The sequence below is a fragment of the Schistocerca cancellata genome, chromosome 1, assembly GCF_023864275.1.
Source record: "Schistocerca cancellata isolate TAMUIC-IGC-003103 chromosome 1, iqSchCanc2.1, whole genome shotgun sequence".
NCBI lineage: Eukaryota > Metazoa > Arthropoda > Insecta > Orthoptera > Acrididae > Schistocerca > Schistocerca cancellata.
The window spans coordinates 1050531785-1050557350 of NC_064626.1; the positions used below are offsets into that span (position 1 = coordinate 1050531785).

The window sequence follows — 25566 nt, forward strand, 5'->3', positions numbered from 1 at the left end:
GTAAGTCACGAGCAAAAAACACACATTTGTCCTTCCGCAAGCGAAGACTATTTTGTCGCAAGACCTGAAATAATGTTCTAAGATTGGCTAAATGTTCTTCTTCCGTCTTTCCAGAGATCTCAATATCGTCCAGATAGTTTGCTGCAGTAGGGACCGACGCACAAACAGTTTGTAGATATTGCTGAAACAATGCAGGGGTGGATGCACACCCGAATGGCAGTCGTTTGAATCGATACAAACCAAGATGCGTGTTAACCACCAAAACGCGCTGGGATTCTTCGTCCACCGGTATTTGCAAGTACGCATCTGCTAGGTCCAACTTCAAAAAATATTTACCCGGGCACAGTTTGTCGAAAACATCTTCCGGGCGGGGTAAAGGAAAAGTTGCAGTCACTAGTTGTGGATTCACTGTTGCCTTGAAGTCCATGCAAAGTCTCAATTTTCCATAAGGTTTTTGCAAAATTACTAAGGGTGATGCCCAGAGAGAAGCCTGCACACGTTCAATGACACCTTGTGATTCCAAATCGTGTAATGTTTTTGCGACCCCATCATGCAATGCGTGGGGAACATTGCGCGCTCTGAAAAATTTCGGTTGTGCGTTTACTTTCAGTTCCAAATGTGCTTTATAGTTCTTAGCGCAACCGAGGCACGGTGCAAAAATGTCTGCAAATTCTTCACAGAGACGAGAAACACTGTCTGAAGGCATAGTCTGGTTCACTGATAGGACCTGATTTACTATAGACAAGTTAAACAACTGAAATAAATCGAAACCAAACAAGTTCACTGCAGAAGAAGAACGAAGGACGTAAAATGACACAAGTTTTGTTTGTCCCTTGTATGTTGCAAGAAGGCTGCACTGTCCTAACACAGGGATATGCTGACCTAAATAGATATTAAGCTTAACATTTGCGGCACGCAACGGAGGTGTGCCCAGCAGTTTGTAAGGGTCTTGATTGAGCACTGAAACTGCAGCCCCGGTATCGAGCTGGAATGGTATCACCTTGCTGTTAATGTCCAAGTCCACAAAAAGTTTATTGTCCTACCGACGACAAGAGCGACTGTCTCGTGCAACGTGAACTGACACTGGTACAAAATCACTTGCGACTTGACAGGAGTGCCGGCGATGTCGACGCACACTATTTGTGGGACGAACACAATCACTGTTAGAGAGAGTGGCACTGGGTGGAGTGGAATGAACTAAATGAATTTTCATGGGTGAAGTGTCGCGAGCCTGAGTATCCTTGGTTCGATTCCGATTCCGGCGCGAAGCAAAGGGCCTGGAATGGTTTTGAGCTTCCGATCGGAGCTTTTTCTGGCAAACACTTTGAACATGTCCTTTTTTATTACAGTAAAAGCAAATAGCTTGGCGTGACGGGCAATTCTCACGCAAATGTCTAGTAGCACACCGTGGGCATGATTTCAGAACTGCATTTGCTTGCCGGCACGGTACACGTGGCAGAGAGCCTGGCGGCTTTGGTGCGGCCGGGCGCGAGGACTGTTTACTGTTCCGTGCAGCTCGCCCGGCGGGCCAGTTAACCTGACACATGGGTGGTGAAGTTTCAAATGATTCCTGAGCAAAGTCAAGTGTGTCCTGCCAATCCAATATGTCCAGCACTTATTGAAGGGAGGGATTGACTAGTTTCAAAATCTGTTCCCTTATACGAACATCAGAAACGTTCTGTGCAATTGCACCACGTACCATAGTATCTGAATAAGGGAGTCCACATTGACACTCAAAAGCACAATCCCTAGTAAGGCCTTGCAAGGTTGCAACCCACTCTCGATTAGTCTGACCTGCCGTACGTTTTGTACGAAAGAAGGTATACCTTTTCGCAACTACATTGACCCATTCTTTGAAATATGCATCTAATGCAGACAAAATTTCGTTGTAGGACAGAGTTGCTACGTCGCGTCGGAGAAATAATCTGACTATTACACGGTACGTTTGTACCCCTACGGAGGATAGGAGAAAAGGCTGCCGCTCGTTACCTTGAATTATGTAGGCGGCGAGATGGAATCCGAATTGGCGTAACCACTCCGTCCAGCTTTCCAGTGCCACATCAAAAGGACGAAAAGTTGGTGCAACTGCGTGTTGTGGCTGCGTTAGCGGTGGATCATTTTGCATTGCACGTTGACCCTGGACAAGCTGTCCAAGGGCATCCAGTAAGGCCTGTGTCTGCTGATTCTGTAAGCGATAAAATTCGGACAGTACATCTGGAGATGGTGGTGAAGCCATTACACAAGTAAATCAGGGGAGTATAGTTACGAACGCGGTGTGGCCTCGTCGCCAAATGTTATGGATTGGCAAGAGAGCAAGAGAGGAAGCCGAAAGGCACGCATTTTCACTCACGCATCCTGGCGTGAGGTCTGGAACAGGACAAGGAAATTAGACTGTCGCAAAAAAGGACATAGCTGTGGAATACTTAACTTTAATCCATAAATGGTGAACATCGCTCTTGACGGTACATGTTTTACAGCATCAATAGTAACTGGTAATGGCGCCTTGCTAGGTCGTAGCAAATGACGTGGCTACTTGGCAACTGAGAGCGTAGTTTGTCAGTGAACCATCACTAGCAAAGTCGGCTGTACAGCTGGGGCGAGTGCTAGGAAGTGTCTCTAGACCTGCCGTGTGGTGGTGCTCGGTCTGCAATCACTGATAGTGGCGACACGTGGGTCCGACGTATACTAACGGACCGCGGCCGATTGAAAGGCTACCACCTAGCAAGTGTGGTGTCTGGTGGTGACACCACAAGATACGTAACTTTTAATGTAATACTCAATACACAACTTTTAATGTAATACCCAATACATTCTATTGAGTATTAAAATTTTACATTTTATTTTTCACTATTTAATATGGAAGAATTGTAAATTATATAACAACTGATACTAAACACACTGTATCATCAACAAAGTAACAAATTTTAATAACTTGTAATAATGTTTTTGTAATTTTATAGTTTCCCGAAACAAGGTAGTCAAATCTAAAGGAACATTTACCTGATTTTGTAGTATAGTAGCTTTCATACGAAATTATCATTTTGAAAGTTCCAGATTATACTGGCGTAGAGGTTTCAGTAGTGTTTTAAAAATGTGTAACATAAAGTATTAAATGTTAGTAATTGAAATAACTATGATATTTAATAGCAAATTAGAGTTTCTTTTGAACTGGTTGTTAATAATTCAAATTTTTATCAACCTATATATGAATAACTAATCGTTTAACCCTTAACTTCCCAGGTCAGTTTTTGGTCACACACTGCGCCAGGTGCAGTCTGACTGCCTGCTATATTTAATCAGCCATAAAAATTGCATTAAGAAATTCAGTAAAACAGTTCAGATTTTATGTAAAAGGTTACATTGATAGCACACAACAAGAAATATGTATTCAAATAAATTATGAAGTTTATTTTTACAAAAAAAAATCTTTTAAACAGAAAACTACATGAAATGAACATAATATTAATTACATGATAACATTAATTGCTATGGAAAATAATATGCCCTACACTCCAAATTTTACTTTTTCTACATTTTTAGTTTGTCACACATGTAAAAATAGAAATATAAAAAACTCCCATATAACATTCAAAAACGAAAATTGCACTAGTACTTTTTAGGTGTTTAGTTTTCTTCTCAGAGGTTTTTTTTGCCCTTACTGGAAATTTTTGTAGAGATTTTAAGTTAGATTGGCTTCTTGCAGCAATGGCAAATATAAAGATGTCTCGAAATTCCGTCGCAGATTAAAACTGTGTGCTGGACCAAGACTTGAAACCTGTGAAGTTTGGAAGGTAGGACACGAGGTACTGGTAGAATTGAAGCTGTGAGGATGGGTCGTCAATTGTTCTTGGGTAGCTCAGTCGGTAGAGCACCTGCCTGCAAAAGGCAAAGGTCCTGAGTTTGAGTCTCGGTCCAGCACACAGTTTTAATCTGCCCAGAAGTTTCATATCTTCACTCACTCCGCAGCACAGTGAAAATCTCACTCTGGATAAGATGTCTCTCTTTTCTTTTTTGGGTCACAGGTGGAGCATGTTTTGTGTTTTTCCTATCATTCTACAATGAATTCTACTTTTGGTTCTACTACACCCAAAACACAGTGAAGGAAAAAAGAAGTTCACGGGGAATGTGATACTTGTTGACTTGCTCTTTATCTGTGGTGTCACCAACGAGTTTACAAGCTTCTTCAAAAATTAAAATGGTTCACCTGAGTATTGTCTTTGTAGGAATTTTGAAGGAAAATGCATTTACCCCACTTATGTCCAACATGCTGAAAAATAATGTCATTGGCCATCTTTGGAAGAGGCTTCGATGTGCAGCAATATTTGTTTCAACCTAATGTATTTATAACAGATCTTCTAGCTACAGATTGTCTCCACACTTCTGTCTTCATCACTTTGATCACTTATTTCATGCAAGGAATTCACAGCTGGCAAAATAAATTTGTCTTTACTTTCGCACTGTTCCTTTATTGTATTATGTTCACTTTCAATTTCGTTATCACTACCTGATCCAGCATCACTTCCTAAACTGTCCTTAAACTGTTTTCAAACATAATCCCCAAAGCTAGGACCCATTAAACATGAACAGTAGGCGTAGACCTGTCTACTGAATCCATAACACAAAGTCTCAGAGACCACTAGCACAAAAGAAAGCAGTAATAGTATGGGTCTAAATCATATTCAGATGGCTACTGACAAAGGAAACCATGGCAGCTTCAGTAAAGAGCAACTACACAATGCTGTAATCTCCTACCCCATCATTATGCATTAGCAACAGAGGAAAATAAATGCTAGCGGTCTGTGAGACCGCAGCTGGGACATTAAGGGTTAAGAAAACAAACTCTATCAAACATTTTCCTCATTATTGTAAAGCATAATGTTACACTTAAATGTTTGTGAATATGTAATTTTTCATCATAACTTTACAAAAGTATTGATTCTAATAAGGAGTATGGCAATAGGGATTGTCATGTTTTCATAGAGGGCTACTATAAATGATTCATTCATTTTCAAAGCTCTGCATTTCCCAAAGTACAACATGTAAAAATATTTTTTGGATTAAAGCTCTGTCTCTACATGGTGCCAGCTGGACAAACAGTGCCAATGCTCTGTTTTGTGGCAGGTGGAGTGGTTATGGTGGGGAGTGTCGGGTAGGGTGTGTAGTGGGAGAGGGAGCCTGGGAAAGGGACTGGGGTTGGCTGTCTAACAGGTGGAGGGGAGCAGTTGGTTTACTGGCTAGGAATGCAGGAGGGAGGTTAGCAGGTATATGGACTTAGCATGTAATGCACAATTGTAGGGACTGGTGGGTAGCAGCACATATTACAGGTGATTTTGGGACTGAATTGGGTGTGGTTGACAAGATGGAGGAAGGGAAAACTATTGGGTGAAGGGTGCGGGGACAATGCGTTACATGAGATTGAGACCAGGACAATTACAGGAGCGAAGGGTGTGTTGTAAGGATAACTGCCATCTGTGTAGTTCAGAGAAGCTGGTGGCGGAGGGAAGCATCCAGATAGCCAGGGTTGTGAAGCAGCTGTTTAAACTGAACACTTTGTACTCAGCTGCATGTTGTGCCACTGGATGGCCAACTTTGTTCTTGGCAATAATGTAGCGGTGGCCATACAATCTGGTAGATAGCTGGTTGGTAGTCTTACTGACGTAAAAAGTAGTGCAATATTTGCAGTACAATTGGTATACAATGAGATGACAAAAGTCACGGGATACCGCCCAATATCGTGTTGGACCGCCTTTTTACCAGCATAATGCAGCAACTCGACATGGCATAGACTCAACAAGTTGCTGGAAGTACGCTACAGAAATGTTGAGCCATGCTGTCTCTATAGCTGTCCATAATTTTATAAGTGCAAGATTATGATCTTGAACTGACCTCTTGATTATGCCCTGTAAATGTTTGATGGGATTCATGTCAAGTGATATGGTCAGCCAAATCATTTGCTCGAATTACCCAGAATGTTCTTCAAACCAAACACAAACAATTGTGACCTGGTGACATGGTGTGTTGTCATCCATAAAAATTACATAATTGTTTGGGAACAAATGGTCTCCAAGTAGCTAAACATAATGATTTCAAGCCAATGATCGGTTCAGTTGGACTGGAGAATCCAATCCATTCACTTGTTCCAGTCCAGGGTGATACTGGGTGACAAGGTGTCACTCTTTTGTCGTTGATTCTTGGGAGTGGTGAGAGGATAGGGGGTGTGTGAGGATTGGCACTGCCCCCAAGGATCAGCTGCAAAAGAATGCCCCCTTGTCACCCAGTGTCATTCTGGACTGGAACAAGTGAACCATATCCTTCACCAGGGCTGCTTTGATTATCTCTCATCCTATCCTAATTAGGGACATCCTACTCAAGATCCTTCCCACCCCTCCTCAAATGGTGTTCCACATGCAGATTTGAGTTATTCTTACAACATGTCTTCCACTTGTATAATCATCCTGGCCCCAATTTCAGGTTACCCACTGTCCCTGCACCCTCCACCTAACAGTTTCCCCTTCCACCATCCTGTCACCCCCTACCAGTTCACATCCCACATTGCTTTCCGTGTGGACTGCTCCTCCCTTCCCCTCCAACTGTGCATTACTTGCCTAGCCCATATACCCACCACCCCTCCCTCCTGCATTCCTATTGCTTTCCGTGTGGACTGGTCCTCCCTTCCCCTCCAATTGTGCATTACTTGCCTAGCCCATATACCCACCACCCCTCCCTCCTGCATTCCTAACTGGCAAACTGACTGCCTCCCTTTGAGCTGCTAGCCACCCACTTAAAGAGTCCCTCTCCCTCTACCCACCTCACCTGACACTGCCCCCCAACAACCATCACCTGCTGAGAAGCAAAGCATTGGCACTGTTAGTCCAGCAGGCACCATGGAGTGATAGAGGCATGTGTGTACTTTCTGTGTGCATTTTACTCTAGTTCATCAATGGATAACTGTAAAAACTGCTGCTGCTCTCATCTTTTGCTTTCCCCTCTATGGGGAAGTGTGAGGGGGAGTCTGTAGCCTTTAGGCTTTTACTCCCCTGTGAAAGTGTTTGTGTGATTTTTCTGTACTTTTTGGTGTCTGTGATTTGTGATGATTGTTGTGAGTGTGTCTGGTACTTGCCTGAGGTGGGCGAGAAGTTTGTTGTTATATGGGAAGGAACAGGATGATGGATTTGGTGTAGGGATTTTCTCTTCGACTTAGTCGTCGAAGATCGTCATAGGGCGCTTGTGCTTATCGCGGGACATGTCATACCGACCTAGGGAGTGGATGAGTGCGTTTCTGGATCTGGAAGAACCCTCATAGAAGGCCCTTGCCAGATCCTGGAAACGCTCTCTCAGGAGTGGGATTTCGGCTGCGGCGTGCAAGTCATCTGTAGGGAATCCAAGAGGTAAGCGCAGTGCCCTTCTGAGGGCGCGGTTCTGCAGCCTCTGGAGTTTGTCCAGGTGCTGCTTTGCCGCGTATCCCCAGACAGGGCACGCATACTCCATTACTGGCCGGATCAGGGCCTGATACACATTTAATGCTACTGGGCAGGGAAGGGAGCTGGTTGTGTTCAGGATAGGATATAGGATGGACATTCTGGCACAGGCCTTCCTGTGGACCTCGTCTATGTGGGGTTTCCACGTAAGACGAGAGTCCAAGGTTACGCCAAGGTACTTGGTGGTTCTGCGCCAGGGGAGTTGGGTTCCATTTAGGTGAAGGTGGAGGGGGGGACGTTGAGGAGGATCGCGCCTTCCGAGCCTGCGGGTAATCAGCATTGCCTGCGTCTTCTCAGAGTTGATGGTGATGCGCCAGCGACGGGCCCAAGTTTCTGTGTCATCTAAAACCTTTTGTAGCCTACGGATGACCAGGTCCTTGTTCGCGTTTCTCGTGTAGAAGGCTGTATCGTCAGCGTACTGTGCGGTGTGCACCAGGGGGGCCGTTGGTGTGTCCGCAGTGTACAAACTGTACAATACGGGCCCCAGGACCGATCCCTGTGGCACCCCAGCACGAATACGCCTTCTGGTGGAGGTGGCAGTTTCTACTTTGATGGAGAAAATCCTATTCGTGAGGTAGCTCTTGATCAGCTGAACTATGCTCCCGGGAAACCCTTGTGTGTACAACTTGTAGAGTAGCCCTCTATGCCATACTGAATCAAAGGCTTTGGCTATGTCTAGTAGCACTATCCCGCAGTAGCCTCTGTGGTTGAAGCCCTCTGTGGCTGCTTCAACCATTCTCATGACCTGTTGTGGGGCAGAGTGGTTCTGTCGGAAGCCAAATTGGAAATCCGGCAGAATTTGCTCTCTGGTAATATGTTTTTGTATGGGTCTTAGCAGGAGGCGCTCATAGATCTTGCTGAGAGTTGGCAAGAGGCTAATCGGCCTGTAGTGCTGCGGGAATAGAGGGTCTTTCCCTGGTTTGTGTATCGCGACCACTTCCGCATGTTTCCAGCAAGCTGGGAAAACACGGGATCGAGTAATCTCGTTGAGGACGTTCGCGAGGTGTGTGATCGCTGTGGGTGGGAGTTTTTTGACTAACTGATTTGTGACACTGTCGTGCCCTGGCGCCTTTTTTGTAGGGAGGGACCTGATTACTCTTGCCACATCCTCGGGGGCAAAAAGTATGGGTTCGTCCTCTGGGTCCTCCTCGGCATTGAGGAAGACAGCCAGTTGACGACGGACCACTCTTTCATGCTCGTCATCCTGGGGTTCTGCCGCTTGGAACTGCTTCTCGAAGGAGTCGGCGAGGGCGTTGGCCTTTCCAGCATGGCTGTAGACCAGTCCCCGCTCGCCATGCAGTGGCGGCATCCTAGCGCGTCGTTTTGTAAACTGTTTTGTCGCTTGCCATAGTGTGTGATCGTCTACTTTGAGAGCTGTGAGGCGGTTTTGCCATTGCTGGTTTCTGTGCTCATTGAGCGCTACCTTCAGTTCTCTCTGTAGACGATTGAGCAGCCTCCTGGTGGCCTGATTTCTGGTGATCTTCCACTCTTTTGCTACTCTGTTCTTATGTCGAATTTGAGCTAGCAAGTGTTCCGGGAGCTGTATTTGCGGTGGTGGGCCATCCCTTTGTGGAGGGGTGGCTTCTTCCGCTGCCTGCAAGATGCTTCCTGTTAGGTCTTGTAGTGCTTTTTCTACTGTTTTGGCAGTAGGTGGCGGAGCGCGAGCGATATCAGAGGCGACAGTTTCTTGGTATCGCTCCCAGTCTGTACGTTTGTACGACGTCTGGTACCGTGGCAGTGCTACCCATTCTCCCACATCGACCTCCAGAATCACTGGGTTGTGGTCGGAGGACATTCTGTTGATTGTCCTTGCGGTCACAAACCCTGCGATCCTCCTAGTGAGAGCTATATCTATCACGTCGGGCCTGGCTCCATTTTTTGGAAAATGTGTGGGCTCGACTGGACCCCATGTTTCGAAGTGGTGGATGCGCGCTAGTTTTTGCAGTTTGGCGCCTGCTCTGGAAGTTACTCTAGAATTCCAATCAGGATGTTTGGCATTGAAGTCTCCCCCTATTATGAGTTTGCCTTCAATTTGCCCTAGAGCAGCTATGTCTCCCTCATCTATCTGGTCATGTGGGGGTCGGTAGACTGCAACAATTGTCAGGGGTCCAGTGGCAGTAGTTACTTCCACCGCCACTGCTTCGATTTTGTTGGTAGCTGGTAAGAATACCTGGTGGTGGGGGATCCCTCTTTTTATGTATATGGCCACTCCTCCGCCTTGGGTTGGCCTGTCTTTATGGTAGCTAACGTAGTTGGGAACTGTCGCTTTTATTCCTGGTTTTAGGTGGGTTTCCCCCATCATACAAATGTCGATGGAGAACTCCTTCATGAGTTCTCTGAACTCGACCTCTTGATTAACAATGCCGTCTGCGTTAAAGACGCACATTGTCAGGCCTTGAATATTCGGTCGTCTATTCATGATGGGGTTTTGATACTACTGAGGAATTCGCAGAGGGGAGCGACTGCTGGACTGTTGCCTGAAGGGCGACGAGGATCTGTGTGTTCTGCTTCTGGGCTTCCCTAAATTCCTTCATCATTTCCATGACGAGGTTCATGGTCTGCACCATTACGCCTAACACCTGATCCATGTGGGGGGAGTGGGTGTGGGGTTCCCTAGTGCTTCCTCCGTCTTGGTGGACCTGGTTGTTGTTGCTGTGTATTTCCCGGTGTTGTTCACGTGACAGTGTCTGGTGTTGTGATGATTGGGCCACGCTTTCATGGTTCCTCGGAGGAGAAACCACTTCCGCATAAGTCGCCCTCGGTGTGTCCGGCCTTGGTTTTACCCAAGCCTTGTCCGTGTGTGTTGTCATGTTTGGTTTTCTTGTGTGTCTGGGTGGGTTTATGGTGTTTTGTTTCTTTGTGTGGGGGGTGGCCTTTGCACCCTTTGCCTGTTGTGTGTGTCGTTTGTGGACCTCACAGCCTTGGTAACCCGCTGTGTGGTTTTTGCCACACAGCGCGCACCTTATTTGTGGGTCCGTGTGTAGAAGTGTACATGTCCTAGTGTCGTGGGCCTCGGCGCACTTCCTGCACCTTACTGGCATGGTGCAGTAGGCGGCGATGTGATTCAGGCCCTGACACCTGAAGCACTGCACCGTCTTGTTCTTACGGCGGAGCGGTTCAGTGGTGACAGGCACAGCCAAAACCATTCTTATCTCCCTTTTGTTCTGAGGGATGTCTGGGAGTGTGGCCTGGTATAGTGGCCACTTACTGTTGATGTTGCCCATCTGTTGGACCGCCTTGACGACGTACCCCTGGGCAGTCAAATCTGATTTGATCGCCTGGGGGGACACTCGTCTTGGGAGGTCTCTTATCACTATGTTCCTGTTCCTTGTTTTAGTTGTGGGGAACGTGTAGTGTGGTATGTTTTTGTTTGTAAAAAGTGTTTCGACTGTTGTGTAGTTTTCAAGTGTGTGTAGTGTGATTTTGATCTTGTCTCCACCAGCAGGTTTTGCCTGGAAACTGCCTCCCCCGATTTCTGCCTTCAAAAGCTCAAAGAGCTCTTCATAGCTTTGTGCAAACTCTGCTACGATCGGGGGGAGGTGGTGGGCGACTTGCTTCTGTGTTTGTGTTGTGTTTTCTGTTGCCTCTGGCTCATCAGCAAACGCCTGAAATCTGTTCGGGGTGGGTTCCACTCCCCGGGCCGGCGGGTGCCTCGGCTGGCGAAACGTTTTCCTCGCCAGCTCGAAACCATCCGCATCCTGCCCGGTTACGCGGTTCCCTTCCAGTACCGGTGTTTCCTGGTCCCCTCCCAGTGCGACGACAGGTGCTGTCGGGGGCGCTGGCTCCTCAGAGGGTGTGGAGGCGGTTGGGGTGGGGGTGGTGGATTTCTTCTTCCCTTTGGAGTGTTTCTCCTTCCTGTCCTTCCGCTGGTTGGATGCGGTGGACTTGAGTGGGGGGGATTTAAGGTATTTGGAGCGGGTGGAGGACTGAGACGAGGGGGTGGGTTTGGGGAGGATTTTGGTCGGCAGACGGATCGTCTGCTTGCCTTTTTTCATGGATTCAATGAATTCAGGTAGTGTGCCGGTGGCGCTGGCAAGCAGGAGCGGAGGTAGGACAAGGTTAGGAGGGGTGGGATTGCAAGTACTGATGATGTATGAGGTTGTTGGTGTTCTGTGTAGGGTGGCATTATTAGCTGTATTATTTGCCATGTCCGGAACGGAGAAGTGGGGTGCTGCCAGGGGGGTGCCAGTTACAGCCATCGTTGACACCGTTAGGTGGCCCGGCTGCATTGCTGGCCCTATTTTCCTAGTGGACGCGGAGGTCTGATCGGCGGCGGCGGAAACCTTCTCTGCGGTTCCGTGGCCGGCTGCCAGGTCCTGGCCCACAATTTCCCTACTCTTGGGGGGAGCAGAGCCTGGCTCTGCGGCAGCTGGGGCGCTCGAGACGGCCGACAACGCGGCCCGCAGCAAACACAAGATGCACTTTTTGTCAACAGCAGTTGACTGCTTTGACCTCAAAGCACCACTGGAGCTCAACATCCCGCAAAACCAGAAGAAAGACGACAATTCTGCTGCCGGGCGTCGCAAGGTAATGAATCCTGCCCGCCGTTGCTTGCTGTAGACCTGTGAGCGAGTTACCGCCAATGCTTTAATAAAAGCAGAGCCGAATAATCTCCTGTTTTGTCTCCCGTGCAAGCGGGGGCCTATGACTGACAGTAAGCGAGTGAGAGGAGCGATGCTCAACCCTCGACTGCTACTCAGCGAGTGTGTAAAAACTAGCAAGTTTTCTTTCTTTTGCATGTGGCTAACAACAACTCAACAATTCTGCTTTTTGGTGACTGGCCTCCTTTAATCCAAAAGCATTTACATTCTACAAGAATTTTCCTACAACACTTGCACAAATGTGACTGGTGCATGAATAAACTGTAAAGTAGTCAAGTGTGCATATTGTGTTCTACAATTGTTTTACAAGTGCTTCCCTGGCATGTGACACACCTCCAAGAAGTAGTCAAGTTCATTCCATACCTTATGTATCAACATCCTGTCAATGCTCATCACAGCAGCATTGATGCATTCTCTGAGATGTTGCAAAAACAGTGAGGTACAAAAATGTGATCCCAAAGGAAAAAGTCACAAGGTGTTATGTTAGGCAACATCAAATGGGGAGGGGGACACGGCAAGGGAATGGAGCTTCATCACCTTCACCACTACGCCCAATTCAGCGAAGTTATACTTCATTCTGTAGGTAGTGACAAACATTAATGCTCCAATCAAGGGGTATCCAGTCTTGTTAGAAGATGAGTTCTCAGAATCAGCAGTCAGTTATGAAAACGACCAAAACTGCAACATATCAAGGTAGGAAGTAACTGTCACAGTTTTCTCACAGAAGAAAAGCAGCCCATACAGCTTTGTCTGTCACAATATCTCGCTAATGTGCCACAATTTCATTATGCTGTTCAGTGCCTCACACCCTCACACTGTTCTGATTAATCTTTTCAGATAAATAGGAGGCTCCTTCATTGATGAAATTATCATCCTTCAGTGCTTCCTGCATTATGATGTAAAATTGAAGGAACTGGCCATAATCTTCTGGTTTTAACTCTTGCACAGGTTGCAGACAGTATGGTATGAAACGTAACTGCTGTTGTGAAATCTTCCACACAGTTTGCTGCAGTATTCCAAGTTTATGGCATGCATGGACCATTAAGTTTTTGAACTGCATATGCTGTAGTACTTCAAGTTTGCGGCTTGCATGGACCACTGATTCTTTTTGGATTGCATATTCACCCTCTCCATGGTTGCATCACTTAGTCAACAGGTACTTTTCTGTTTACAGAGAAAAAACAACACCCCTGCCTAATTGTTGATACCAATGCACAATGCTCTGTTTACATGTCAATTTTTTTCCCATAATTCTTTCTGAATGCCGCTGCACTGTTGTAACAGTGCAGTGTGCCATTAGATCCAATTTATCAGTGTTTCCCTTATCCACTGCATGTTGGACTACCAGTGGTTAATAGATCCCCACCCTTTTACATCAATCTTCCCTTGACATGGGATACAGCATGTTACACAACTTGGGTCTCACTGGCTCAGTTTCAGTGAAAGACAACATCTCAAACTTGTTTTTTAAGGGGATTGGTGTAACACCCTGCATTCTTCCTGGTCCCTGACTCCCCTGTACAGGGTGCTTAGTCCTAACACTGACATGTCACTCACAGTCCAGTGGTCTAGTAATGACAGATGCAGTTCTTTCTGTCAATGGGAAGGTATTTACAAGAGGTGGTAGTACTTGAGGTAGCTTTAGTATATTTTGAACATGACTTTCATTCCAAAATGCCTGCTCCAACTGCCTTACAGTAGGCAGGGCACATCCAGCTGAAGCACTCATTGTTGAACAGATCCCACAGAGCTACCAAACTAGGGGGATGTTGACTGCTGTGTTTCACCTGTCCCAGACTTTCAAATGCCATTAAGATTGCATGATTTAGGGTGCCAGCTGAGGAGCATTAGAGTGCCTGACTTCTCATCCACCCAGGAACATATTTGTGCAGCCCTGTGATCATAGCTGTTATCATCTTGGAAGATGTTAGTGCCTCTAGCATACTCATCATGAAGACGTAGACAGCACTTTGCATCTCATGTCATTTGAAAAAAGGCAAAATCAGAACTCATTAGACCACACTAATGACTCCATTCAGCTACTGTTCAGTTTCTGTGTCATTTGGTCCACTGAAGACATGCTGCTTCATGTACCACCGTGAGAAATAGCCATTTGGGAGATACCTGATTCCAAATGTCCTTTATTTACAGTTCCCTTTGCAAAGCTTTCTCAGATACTGGTTTTGATGGATCTACATTCACTGAGAGCAGCAGCTTCTGTTGGTTTTGAAACTGATTGACATTGACAATACATGACACTCGGCTCTGGTCCCCATGAGTTATGATCTTTTTAGGACCACTGTTCCTACCCATGTTACATGGCTTTAAGTGCTACTACATTCCTTAAAGACATATTAGACAGTCCACACTGATATACTAATAAACTAGGTAAGCTCTTCACAGTGTGACTGTGCACTTGCAAACAGGATGGCTCCTCTATACCTTACAATAAGTCAGTCACAGTTTCACAAATGGGATGTAGTTTTTTCCCTTTATTTCATTTTGTCACATCTCTTGTGTTGACCCACATTACTGAAGTGATTCCACACAACTGGCTGGCATATGGACACCACTTCACTGCCATGAGTGCCTGGTACCAGTTTTACACCACCTATAGTGTTTCAGAGAGACCAATGTACTCTATTGAGCAGGTGATTAATATTTACATTCCACACAATATGAAATAGACAATGGAATACTGAAATCAGTAATGGATCCCATCATTATACAACATACAGCAGTCTGTGAAATACAAGTGTAGATGGAGGTACTTACATGCAAAAGCTATGTATCCAATGGTCTCAGTGAAGTAGTGGCGGTTGATGACGTCTGTGTCTGGCAGGTTCTGTATCACAACGTCAGCCGATTCCAGGGGTGACATGGTGAACAGTGCCCAGAAAAGCGTCTTGAGCGTGGCTGTGGGGTTCACAAAGCTGCTGATCTGTGCCGTGGTTGTTTTGCTGACGGGATCCACACGCACCATACCCTCATAGTACTGGTAGAACCGGCACAGGCCTACAACAGAGTGAGGGCATAGCTGTACGGTGCTTTGAGCCAGTGGTAGAGGGTAGTTAGTTGTCTGTGTAGTCTAACAATCAATACACAAACAGTTAGTGGATATAATCAGTAAGGCACTGGAAAACTCATTTGTGCTAAGACAGAGAGGAAAATTTAAACAAAATGAATGTATGCAAAGGTTTCGAAGAAGAAGAACGGAAGAGTCAAAATGGGATCCGTGACACTCACACAGTTTTCAGTTACATTTCGTGTTGTGTTGTTGTCTTCAGTCGGTACTGGTTGATGCAGCTCTCCTCCTTTGTCCTGTGCAAGCCTCACACCTCCGCATAACTACTGCTACCAGCATTCATTTGAACCCTCTTACTGTAGTCAGACTCTGGCCTCCTCCTGCAGTTTTTATCCCCAACATTTCACTCCATTAACTGATCTATTCTTTGGAGCCTCAGGATGTATCTGTCAAGATATACCTTCTTTTAACAAAATTGTGTCATAAATTCCTTTTCTTTTTGTTATCCAATTTGCCCATCTAATGTTCAGCATTTTTCTGTAGTACCACGTTTCAAAAGTAAGTAAAAAGACAAAATAATAAATGCCATTACATATCAGTGTTTGTTACCACTGATGTTGGGCTCCTCAATCCCTGTCATAACCACCCATATATGTGTAACTTGAGATTAGCGCACCTAAAGGTATAATATGAAGATACACAAATTTTATAAGATTGTAGAAAAGTGAAGAGTTTAAAACAGGTTTCTCTTTAATGAGATAGCCTTCTTTTTATTTATTCATTTATTTGGTTTTTGTATTATATTATTCATTTACTCACCATGTTCCATGGATACCACCATGATGGAGAGCATTTAAGGATGTGGAAGTAACAAAGAAAAACAGCTGTTAGAAGTCTTAACAACTGTTCATTAAACTGCTAGTAATTATTTTGTCTACACAAACTAATTTTAAAACAGAAAAATCAACCAAAGGTGTTTGTGTGCTTTAAGAATAGAAGCTTGTTTGTAATGGACATAGCTGCTTGTCATATAGCTAACAAGATTCCTCAGTCCTTGAACTTAGATAATCAGTTAATTTGGATAAGAAGTGGTTAATAAGTTAAGTTATTCAGTTTCTTTTGAACTGATAGTCATTATCAGTTTCTTTGTTTATATCACATGGAAAATTATTGAAGAACTTTTGATCAGAATACAGAGCACACTCAGAACCCTACACAAAGTGACTACAAGCACATTATATCTCATATAATAGTTGCATGAATCTCAAGCAATCAAAACTGGTTTTTACTACCATAAACAAATACAATTAACATAAAGTTTATTGGGAAGCGAGTCTAAGAATTCCAAGATATTCAATAAGATCTCTACTTAACCCAGTTTTCATACTGCTTACATTTGTCAAATGAATACTTTCCTTGCTTTAGTTGCATCCCCCAGCAGCAGACAATTCCGTAAAACAACAGGGAGCGAAAGTAAGGAAAATAAGACAGTATCATGAAAAGAATAGATTGCTACTCACCACAAAGTGGAGATGCTGAGTTGCGGGTAAGTGCAACAAAAAGACTGTCAATGGAAGCATCCGATTCCACCCATCTGCTTTGACATAGGGGTGTTATAGTGTGTGACGTCACTACAGCACGGAGTTTATGAGTTTACTGTGTTTGTTGATGTCATCTTGTGTCTGATGGTGCCCTCTGGTGGTGCGTGTGTGTATGCTGTAGGTAATGTGTTTTATTGGGTTCATTTGAGCCTTGGTGTTAGATGTGTGAAGTCATTGGCAGTATCTGTGTGGCATTTTCGTTAGGTGGTGTGTGTGTGTGTGTGTGTGTGTGTGTGTGTATCTCTTCTTTGCGAGTTGAGATAATTTGTGTATTTATGGTGTATTGAATGTGTTTTAATTTATGTTTGATGTTTAGATTTTGGAGGTGTTGTGGTTTTGGTTTTATTTTTCGTAGTTGTACATGTTGGTTTTTTTTGTATCAATAGTTGTGGTTGATCTACGCTCCTGAAAAATGAAAAACGAACACAATGAATTTGTCACCCCAACTGGGGGAAATTTTTTGACACATTCTTGAGGATGTATACAACACATGTTCACAGACAGAGCCATACGGACGTGAGTACAGTCAACAGAGCATGCAAAATGTCAGCACTAGTACCGTGTGTACCCTTCTTTTGCAGCAATGCAGGCTGCAATTCTCCCATGGAGACGATCATAGAGATGCTGAATGTAGCCTTCATGCAGATTGCGCAAGATGACGTTTCATCCAGTCCCAAACATGCCCAATGGGGGGCAGATCTGGGAATCATGTTGGCCAGGGTAGTTGACGTATGCCTTCAAGAGCACACTGGATGGCATGGGATACATGTGGATGTGCACTGTCCTGTTGGAAAAGCACATCACCTTGCCGCTCCATTAATGGTAACATAATGGGCTGGACGAGGGTTCGAATGTGCTGTGCATTTTTAATTGTCCCCCGATGATCACCAGAGGATTACGACCAGTGTAGGATATTGCTCCCCACACCATGATGACAAATGTTGGCCCATTGTATCTTTGTTGTATACACTTCTGCACGGTGCAATGGATGCATACGACCATTGTTGGTACCAAGGTAGAAATGACTCTCACCACTGAAGACGACACGTCTCCTTTCGTCCTTCCATAAATATGTGTCGTGACACCACTGGAGGTGGGCTGAATGATGTTGCGGAGTGAGCGGAAGACATCCTAAAGGTACACCGGACCATAGCCGTGCTCCATGGAGATGGTTCTCGCTGATACTTCTGGAGCAACGGTGTCCCTAAGTTATTGTGAAGCGACAGTGCATTCCAGTATGGCACTTCGTAGGATGTGACGGTCTTGGCGTGCATCTGTGTGTCGCTGCTGCCTGGACCTAGGTCGATGGGCATGTGCACCTTCTGCTGACCACTGACAACAACATGGATGCACTGCGGAGACCTCACGCCCCATGTGTTGCGCAATTCCGTGGTACATCTACCAGGCCTCCCGCACGCCCACTATACGCCCTCGCTCAAGCTCCGTGAATTACCCAAACAGTTCACCTACACCCTGCTAACAATGTTGCTGACACTGACGGAGCTCTGTACACCAAGGCAAACTGGCTCTGGCGGTGATCAACCGCTGCGCAGCTAGCAACATTCCACAGCTGATGACGGAGTTTCTGGTGTGTCCGCAGTGCTGAGCATTTGATCATCGCATGTACTGCCCTCTTTCAGTGTTCAGTGCAAGTATGATGGGTCTTATTCACTTGCGTCAATGTGTTGGGTTTTCATTTTCCAGGACTGTATATATGTAAGGGAAATGACCAATTCCAATTTTTGTAGTTTTAGTTGTACGTATTGGTGTTGTCATATCGTCAGCTGTGCTTGACCTATATAGCTCAAGGGAAATTTTCGATTCCAATTTTCATAGGTTTAGCTATAGGTGTTGGTATCATGCGCTGTGGTTGACCTATACAGGTCAAGGGAAATTTCCTATTCCAATTTTCGTAGTTTTAGTTGTAGTTGTTGGATTTTGGTATCGTCAGCTGTGGTTGACCTATATAGGTCAAGAGAATTGTAGATTTGGTTGGCGTAGTGGAATGTTGTAATTTTTTTAGCATTTTGGGATTGTGATGTGTTTTTTTTATTTTTTTTTATAGTTAGCTTGTCCCCACCCTAAAACTGCCAATTTCCCACGTTTGTCCTATTAGTCTGAATGCTTTCTTGTTTGACAGACTTTTTGTTGTGCTTACCTGGAATCCAGCATCTCTGCTACATGGTGGGTAGCAATCTATCCTTTTCATAATACTGTCATCATTCCTTTCTGGATTTTCCATTGTTTGAAAATAAGACATGGTATGAGTAATTGCTATTAGATATTAAATTTAAGGTCTTGTGATAAATTGTTCTATGTATTACACTTACCAAGCATACATTATTGTGGTGCATTATGTTCAGCAGCACCATCATTCCCAGGACACGGCTATTCAAAACTCTCTGTGTTTTGTCATTCGAAAGTATGCACACATCACATGTGAATAAGTGGAAAGCGCAGAAAAAATTTGTATAACTATATTTGGTGCAGGATTCTCATCCCCATCAGCAGATTGCAAAGTTGATATCAATGGAATATAAACACATCGATTCACACATAAGAAAAACAGATATGCACCTCTACATGCAAAAGGGATTGACGCCCCATTTGTCGTTCCATAGGCCTACTGTGTTTTAGCCATTGTCATCTGTTGCTACAAGTACGACCTTCATCTTTATATTATTCGAATTGGGACAAGCAACTGCCAAATAGTGGGAAAAATATACCGTGAGCGTAAATCTCAAGTCCTCAAAGCTAATGACACTGTGAGAAATGCTGTCATATGTTAAATTTGCCATTAGAGAGTTTTCATCTAATGACATATGCACCAGTTTATCAGTATCAGAGAAATGCTGTACGTTCTGCTTTGAAAGGTGGAACATATTGTTACTTACCCCAGATTTTATTTGTATGCCCTCCATATACCTCTGTAATGTATGCATTGATGTTTACACCTGACAAAATCTGTATGCCTGAGTGCTGTAATATAATACATTTAGTGCAAACAGCTCATTTTTGTCTTTCCATCTTGAAGATGGCATGCTAATCTGGCTTAACAAGAAGTCAAGGGCATCTTTCTTTAAATATCGGGATTCTATAGTCTTCAAAATTGTTTGTCCGCCGTCAATTGATCCTTCTCATACAGTTTCTGTTGCTGTCTGTACTTAAAATGATGGACACTTTCCTTACTCCATAATAGTCTTGCACAAAGTCAGGCAATCTGCATATTCTAGATACTCCACACACTTTTTCTAGACACGAATAACTGTACTTAATTTCACTTCATCGTCAAAGCAGGTCTGTTGGCAATTCAGATGAATCTGGCATTGATATATGGAGAGTTGAACTCGCTGCTTCTGTGCCACAGGAGTGTTTTACAGCTTTAGACGAGTTGTCTTTGTGGCAGTTTCCTCTTCATTGTCAGTTGAGGTGGCTTTTTTTGGGATGTCAGCCAGTGTGGTTACTGCATTCCATCAGATTTTATTACTGTCTGCATTCATGAACTGGTTTTGTACGATGTGTAGCCAACAAAACTTAACATTGTTATAAAGGTAAACAGGGTCTTTTTCATAAGAACGTGTCTGTTCCTAAAATGAAACATTAATCATTAAAAAAAAAAAACAGACATCATATGTGGTACCTTCTTCTTGTTGTTGCTGCTGCAATTTATTGCACTACGCTACGCCCCCATTTGTAAAAACCGTTGTACAAATCAAAATAAACAACTACTGTTCGCTTTCGCTTTCACGATCGCGCCGAATTCAACAGTTTTGCTTACGGACCGACTGGCGCGCCGCTGGCGCAGTACGGTAGGCAACAAAATCGAGTAGAAATGTTGCAACTGTAATGTTAGGCCGGTATTACACTATCAAATTTCTTTGTCAAAGATCTTTGATGTGGTGCTAAAAAGGGGTATTACACTGTCATCATATTTTTCGTCAAAGTTGAAGATGGTTGATAACAAGAACAACAACTTGTTATTAACCACAGCAGTTGTATGTAGCACAACTGTACTGTGTGCACATGTGGAAGAGATGTGGGGGAAGAAAAGGAAACTTACCTGGGTGAAGCCGTGGGTTTCAGGACGTGATGATAAAAGTATTCAACAAAACTTACATGAGCTTATGGTGGAGGACGTCGAGTCGTACATCTATTACTTAAGAATGGATGAGCATACATTTCAGTATGTGCTCAGTGAAGTGTATCCTCATATCACAAAGCACAATACTCACTTAAGAACTCTTATATCTGCAGAAGACAAGCTTACCGTAACACCCCGATTCCTTCCTACACGAGAGGGTTACTCTAGCTTACAGTACAACACTCGAATACTACAGTAAACATTAACGAAAATAATATCTGAAACACGAGCAGCAATTTATGAAGCACTAAAGGACCAATATTGAAGGTAAATAAATGTTCAATGCACATTATGTGTATTAAGAACTACTTTTATTTTATAAACACAGCAATTACAATTGGTGTCCGAAAACTACAAAATTAATAGAAATGTATGAAGCTGATGAGGCGTTCTACAATGTGAGGTATTCTGAGTACAAAAGATTAGATTAGATTAGATTAGTACTTGTTCCATAGATCATGAATACGACACTTCGTAATGATGTGGAACGTGTCAGGTTAATAAAAGGTGTCTATACAAGATATTACATTACACAAAATATTACATGACACTTAATATTTTAATTTTTTTGTGGGGGTTGGGGAATTTACCCACTTACTACATCCAAAAATTCATCTAATGAGTAGAAGAAGTTGCCATTAAGAAATTCTTTTAATTTCCTTTTAAATGCTATATGACTATCTGTCAGACTTTTGATGCTATTAGGTAGGTGACCAAAGACTTTTGTGGCAGCATAATTTACCCCCTTCTGAGCCAAAGTTAGATTTAACCTTGAGTAGTGAAGATCATCCTTTCTCCTAGTGTTGTAGCCATGTACACTGCTATTACTTTTGCATTTTTTCGGATTGTTAATAACATATTTCATAAGTGAATCTATATATTGTGAGGCTACAGTGAAGATTTCTAGCTCTTTAAATAAGTGTCTGCATGATGATCTTGGATGAGCTCCAGCAATTATTCTGATTACACGCTTTTGTGCAATGAACACCCTTTCACTCAATGATGAGTTACCCCAGAATATGATGCCATACGAAAGCAGAGAATGAAAATAGGTGTGGTAAGCTAATTTACTGAGATGTATGTCGCCACAATTTGCAACTTAATAGCATAAGTAGCTGAACTCAAACGCTTCAGCATATCCTCAGTGTGTTTTTTCCAGTTCAATCCCTCATCAATGCATACACCTAGAAATTTTGAATGTTCTACCTTAGCTACCGATTTCTGATCGAAGTCTATATTTATTAATGGTGTCATTCCATTTACTGTGTGGAACTGTATATACTGTGTTTTGTCGAAGTTTAATGAGAGCCCATTTGCAGAGAACCACTTAATGATTTTCTGAAAAACATCGTTTACAATTTCACAAGTTAATTCTTGTCTGTCGGATGTGATAGTTATACTTGTATCATCGGCAAAAAGTACCAGCTTTGCATCTTCGTGAATATAGAATGGCAAGTCATTACTCTATATTAAGAACAGCAGAGGACCCAAGACCGAACCTTGTGGCACCCCATTCTTGATTGTTCCCCAGTTTGAGAAATCACCAGTTTTTGCATATTATGTGAACTGTTTATTTCAACTTTCTGCACTCTTCCAGTTAGATATGATTTAATCCATTTGAGCACTGTCCCATTCATCCCACAGTACTTGAGCTTATCTAGAAGTATTACATGATTTACACAATCAAAAGCCTTTGAAAGATCACAAAAAATCCAAATGGGTGACTTCTGGTTACTCAGAGCATTTAATATTTCATTAGTGAAAGTATATACAGCGTTTTCCGTTGAAAAATCCTTCTGGAAACCAAACTGACATTTTGTTAAAACTTTATTTTTACAAAGGTGTGAAGCTACTCTACAACACATTACTTTTTCGAGAACTTTGGATAAGGCAGTAAGAAGAGAGATTGGGCAGTAGTTGTTGACATCAGACGTATCCCCCTTTTTATGCAGTGGTTTAACAATGGCATACTTCAGTCTATCTGGGAAAATACCCTTCTTCAGAGAGCTATTACATATATGGCTAAGAATCCCACTTATTTCTTGGGAACAAGCTTTTATTATCCTGCTAGAAATGCCATCAATTCCATGTGAGCTTTTATTCTTGAGAGAGTTTATTATCTTCCTTATTTCAGAAGGAGAGGTGGGTGGAATTTCAATTGTATCAAATGGTGTGGGTTAGGCCTCTTCCATTAACTGCCTTGCTTCTTCTAATGAACATTTAGATCCTATTTTCTCTGCAACATTTAAAAAATGATTATTCAAAATATTTTCGACTTCCGGCTTGTTGTTTGTCAAATTTCCATTCGCTTTGATGGTAATGCCGTCATCCTGTACTCTTGGTTGCCCTGTCTCCCTTGTAATAATATTCCAAATTGTTTTAATTTTGTTATCAGAGGTATTAATCTCAGACGTGATACACATACTTCTGGATTTTTAATAACCTTTCCTAATGTAGCACAGTAGTTTTTATAATATTTGGCTGTTTCTGGGTCATTACTCTTTCTTGTTGTTAGATACAGTTCCCTTTTGTGGTTACAAGATAATATATCAGAGGCGGACGGTTGTGCATGTCGAGATGTTGCATGCAGTAAATCCCACCTGTCCATCAAGTACCGCTGCAAACCATGAATGGTGCCCGTTGTGAATTCTTTACCACCCACATTCTCCATCTCTCGCAGTTCATCTGCGATGTGGGTGACAAGGGCACTATAGCGGTCTTCTTGGACAGGCCGGGGCCGAGGCCGATTTCTGGCCATATCAGCCACAGCCTTCAACGTGAATTTACACGCCCTTCTTTCTGTAATCCACATTTTCAAATTTGAAAGCCTACTTCTTTCAAATTTCCAGAAACCAAGAAACAAGTATTGGAGTACTAATGCCTGTTGCACGTTTTCAGAAACCGAGTCACTTTCTATTCTACTCATAGAAAAAATACCTAACTCACTATACGTTCCATACACTAAGTTTTCAGTCACAACAAAAACTTCCGTCCTTATGCCATTGACATTTCGGAAACGTTGAAGTATAATGCAAGCATTTGTCAGGATTCTCCATCGTCACAGAATTCTTGGAGTATCATATGGCTTTAGACTTTAGATACACGGCAAGAATTTGGATAAAACAAGCTTACTGCACAAGTAAGCAAATACAAGAATGTAAACAAAACACAGCAGTTACCCAACATATGTAAAACATATACATCAATAATCAATCTTTTTTGTGGTATGTGCATGTGTCTGTGCCAGGTAGAATTCCGAAAAGAGATTCAGTAATTGTGTAGCTCTTTGCCTCTGATGCCATCGCAGTGACATTGCGATTTTTGTGGTTCCTCATAGTAAGATTCCACAGATGTATTGCTTGCTGGTAAAGCTCCAAAACTCAAGAACTTGCACTTTACTCCATGTAATGTCAGTGCGGGTATGGATGGAACAGGGTGAGGATTGTATAAGCGAGTATATTCACTAATATGGCAAAGTTCAAAAGTCATAGAGAATATAGCTTTTCGTAAGAGAACTAAGTGCTCCACATCGCTCGCTATGATGAGATACCTGCCCAAGGCATGTGACATTGGCTTCCTGCGCCGACTGCTGGCGAAATGGCGTGACATCATTAGCAATACGGGAAGTGAGAAACGGGAAGCGTGAATACTACACGTGCACTGTTAATGCAAGCATTCAGATCCGTGAGTTGAAACAAGTAGAACGCAGTTGCTTGTTACCTGTTCTTCTCGCTGGTCGATTTGTAGTAGAAATCATTGTGCTATTGCTGAATGCAAAAATGTTTTTTATGAAACTGCGGATGTCGCTTACCTCCGATTTCCAAAAGATAAAAGAACGACAGCGCATATTGGTGTCACATTGTAAAACAACTGATCCTGTTAATGTGAATAATGCAATGACTTGTTTAGATCATTTTCTTCCCAAAGATTATGAATGGGAATTAAAAAAGGAGCGTTTGGTGTTTTCCTTGAGATAATTGAAGGGTGACTTTTTGTCATCACAAAAAGTCCGAAAATTGCATCGAGATGAACCAGACTTGTCGCAAGCACCAGCAAGGACAACGTACAGTCGTGGACAAAACGAGCGAGACCCCTCGCCTTTTCGTTATGCTGATCCGTCTGCTACACAGCATAACAGGCAAGGCGACGATGTGCTACCAACATACTACACATAATCGTGAAATTGAAAAACTATCCGAACTCTGCCAAACTGTTTTCAATCATGTCTAAGACTATATTAATGCTGATTAGAGTGTTAAAAACAACACGTAATTATAAGATGTATGTGAAAGAAGAAACGCTAATTAGTATGAACTGTACTAATAAAAATGAATTTCAGCTTATCGAGATAACATAACTGTTTTAGTAAGACGAAGTACCCCAGATCGATACGAATTAGGAAAATATTATGCACATTCAGCCGTGAAACGGTCTGTGTCAATGTTCAGACCAAGTCATATTGGATTACCGTTGCTGACCTACCATGAAAAAATTTAGCAATGCGTGAATATTCTTAACGAAATTCATTTAAAAATCAATTCAATTATTGACAGAAGCGGAAAAAGTAGGCAGTAACAAGTATGAAATTCTACAAAAGTTTCATATTGACATCCACAGGGTGCCGGTACAGAATAAAGGCAGCAGCAAAAAAAAAAAAAAAAAAAAAAAAAAAAAAAAAAAAAAAAAAAAAAAAAAAAAAAAAACGTTTGGGGGCGCGAGA

General features: G+C 43.2%; 1 protein-coding gene across 1 annotated transcript in view; it reads right to left on the reverse strand.

The window, feature by feature from the left end:
* The window catches only part of LOC126125798 (short transient receptor potential channel 4-like), a 282592-nt gene that overhangs the window by 84192 nt on the left and 172834 nt on the right, over positions 1 to 25566 (reverse strand). Inside the window, exon 8 of the mRNA XM_049915137.1 lies at positions 14855 to 15094. Coding sequence (XP_049771094.1) covers positions 14855 to 15094 — 240 coding nt within the window. The remainder of the gene's footprint in view (positions 1 to 14854; positions 15095 to 25566) is intronic.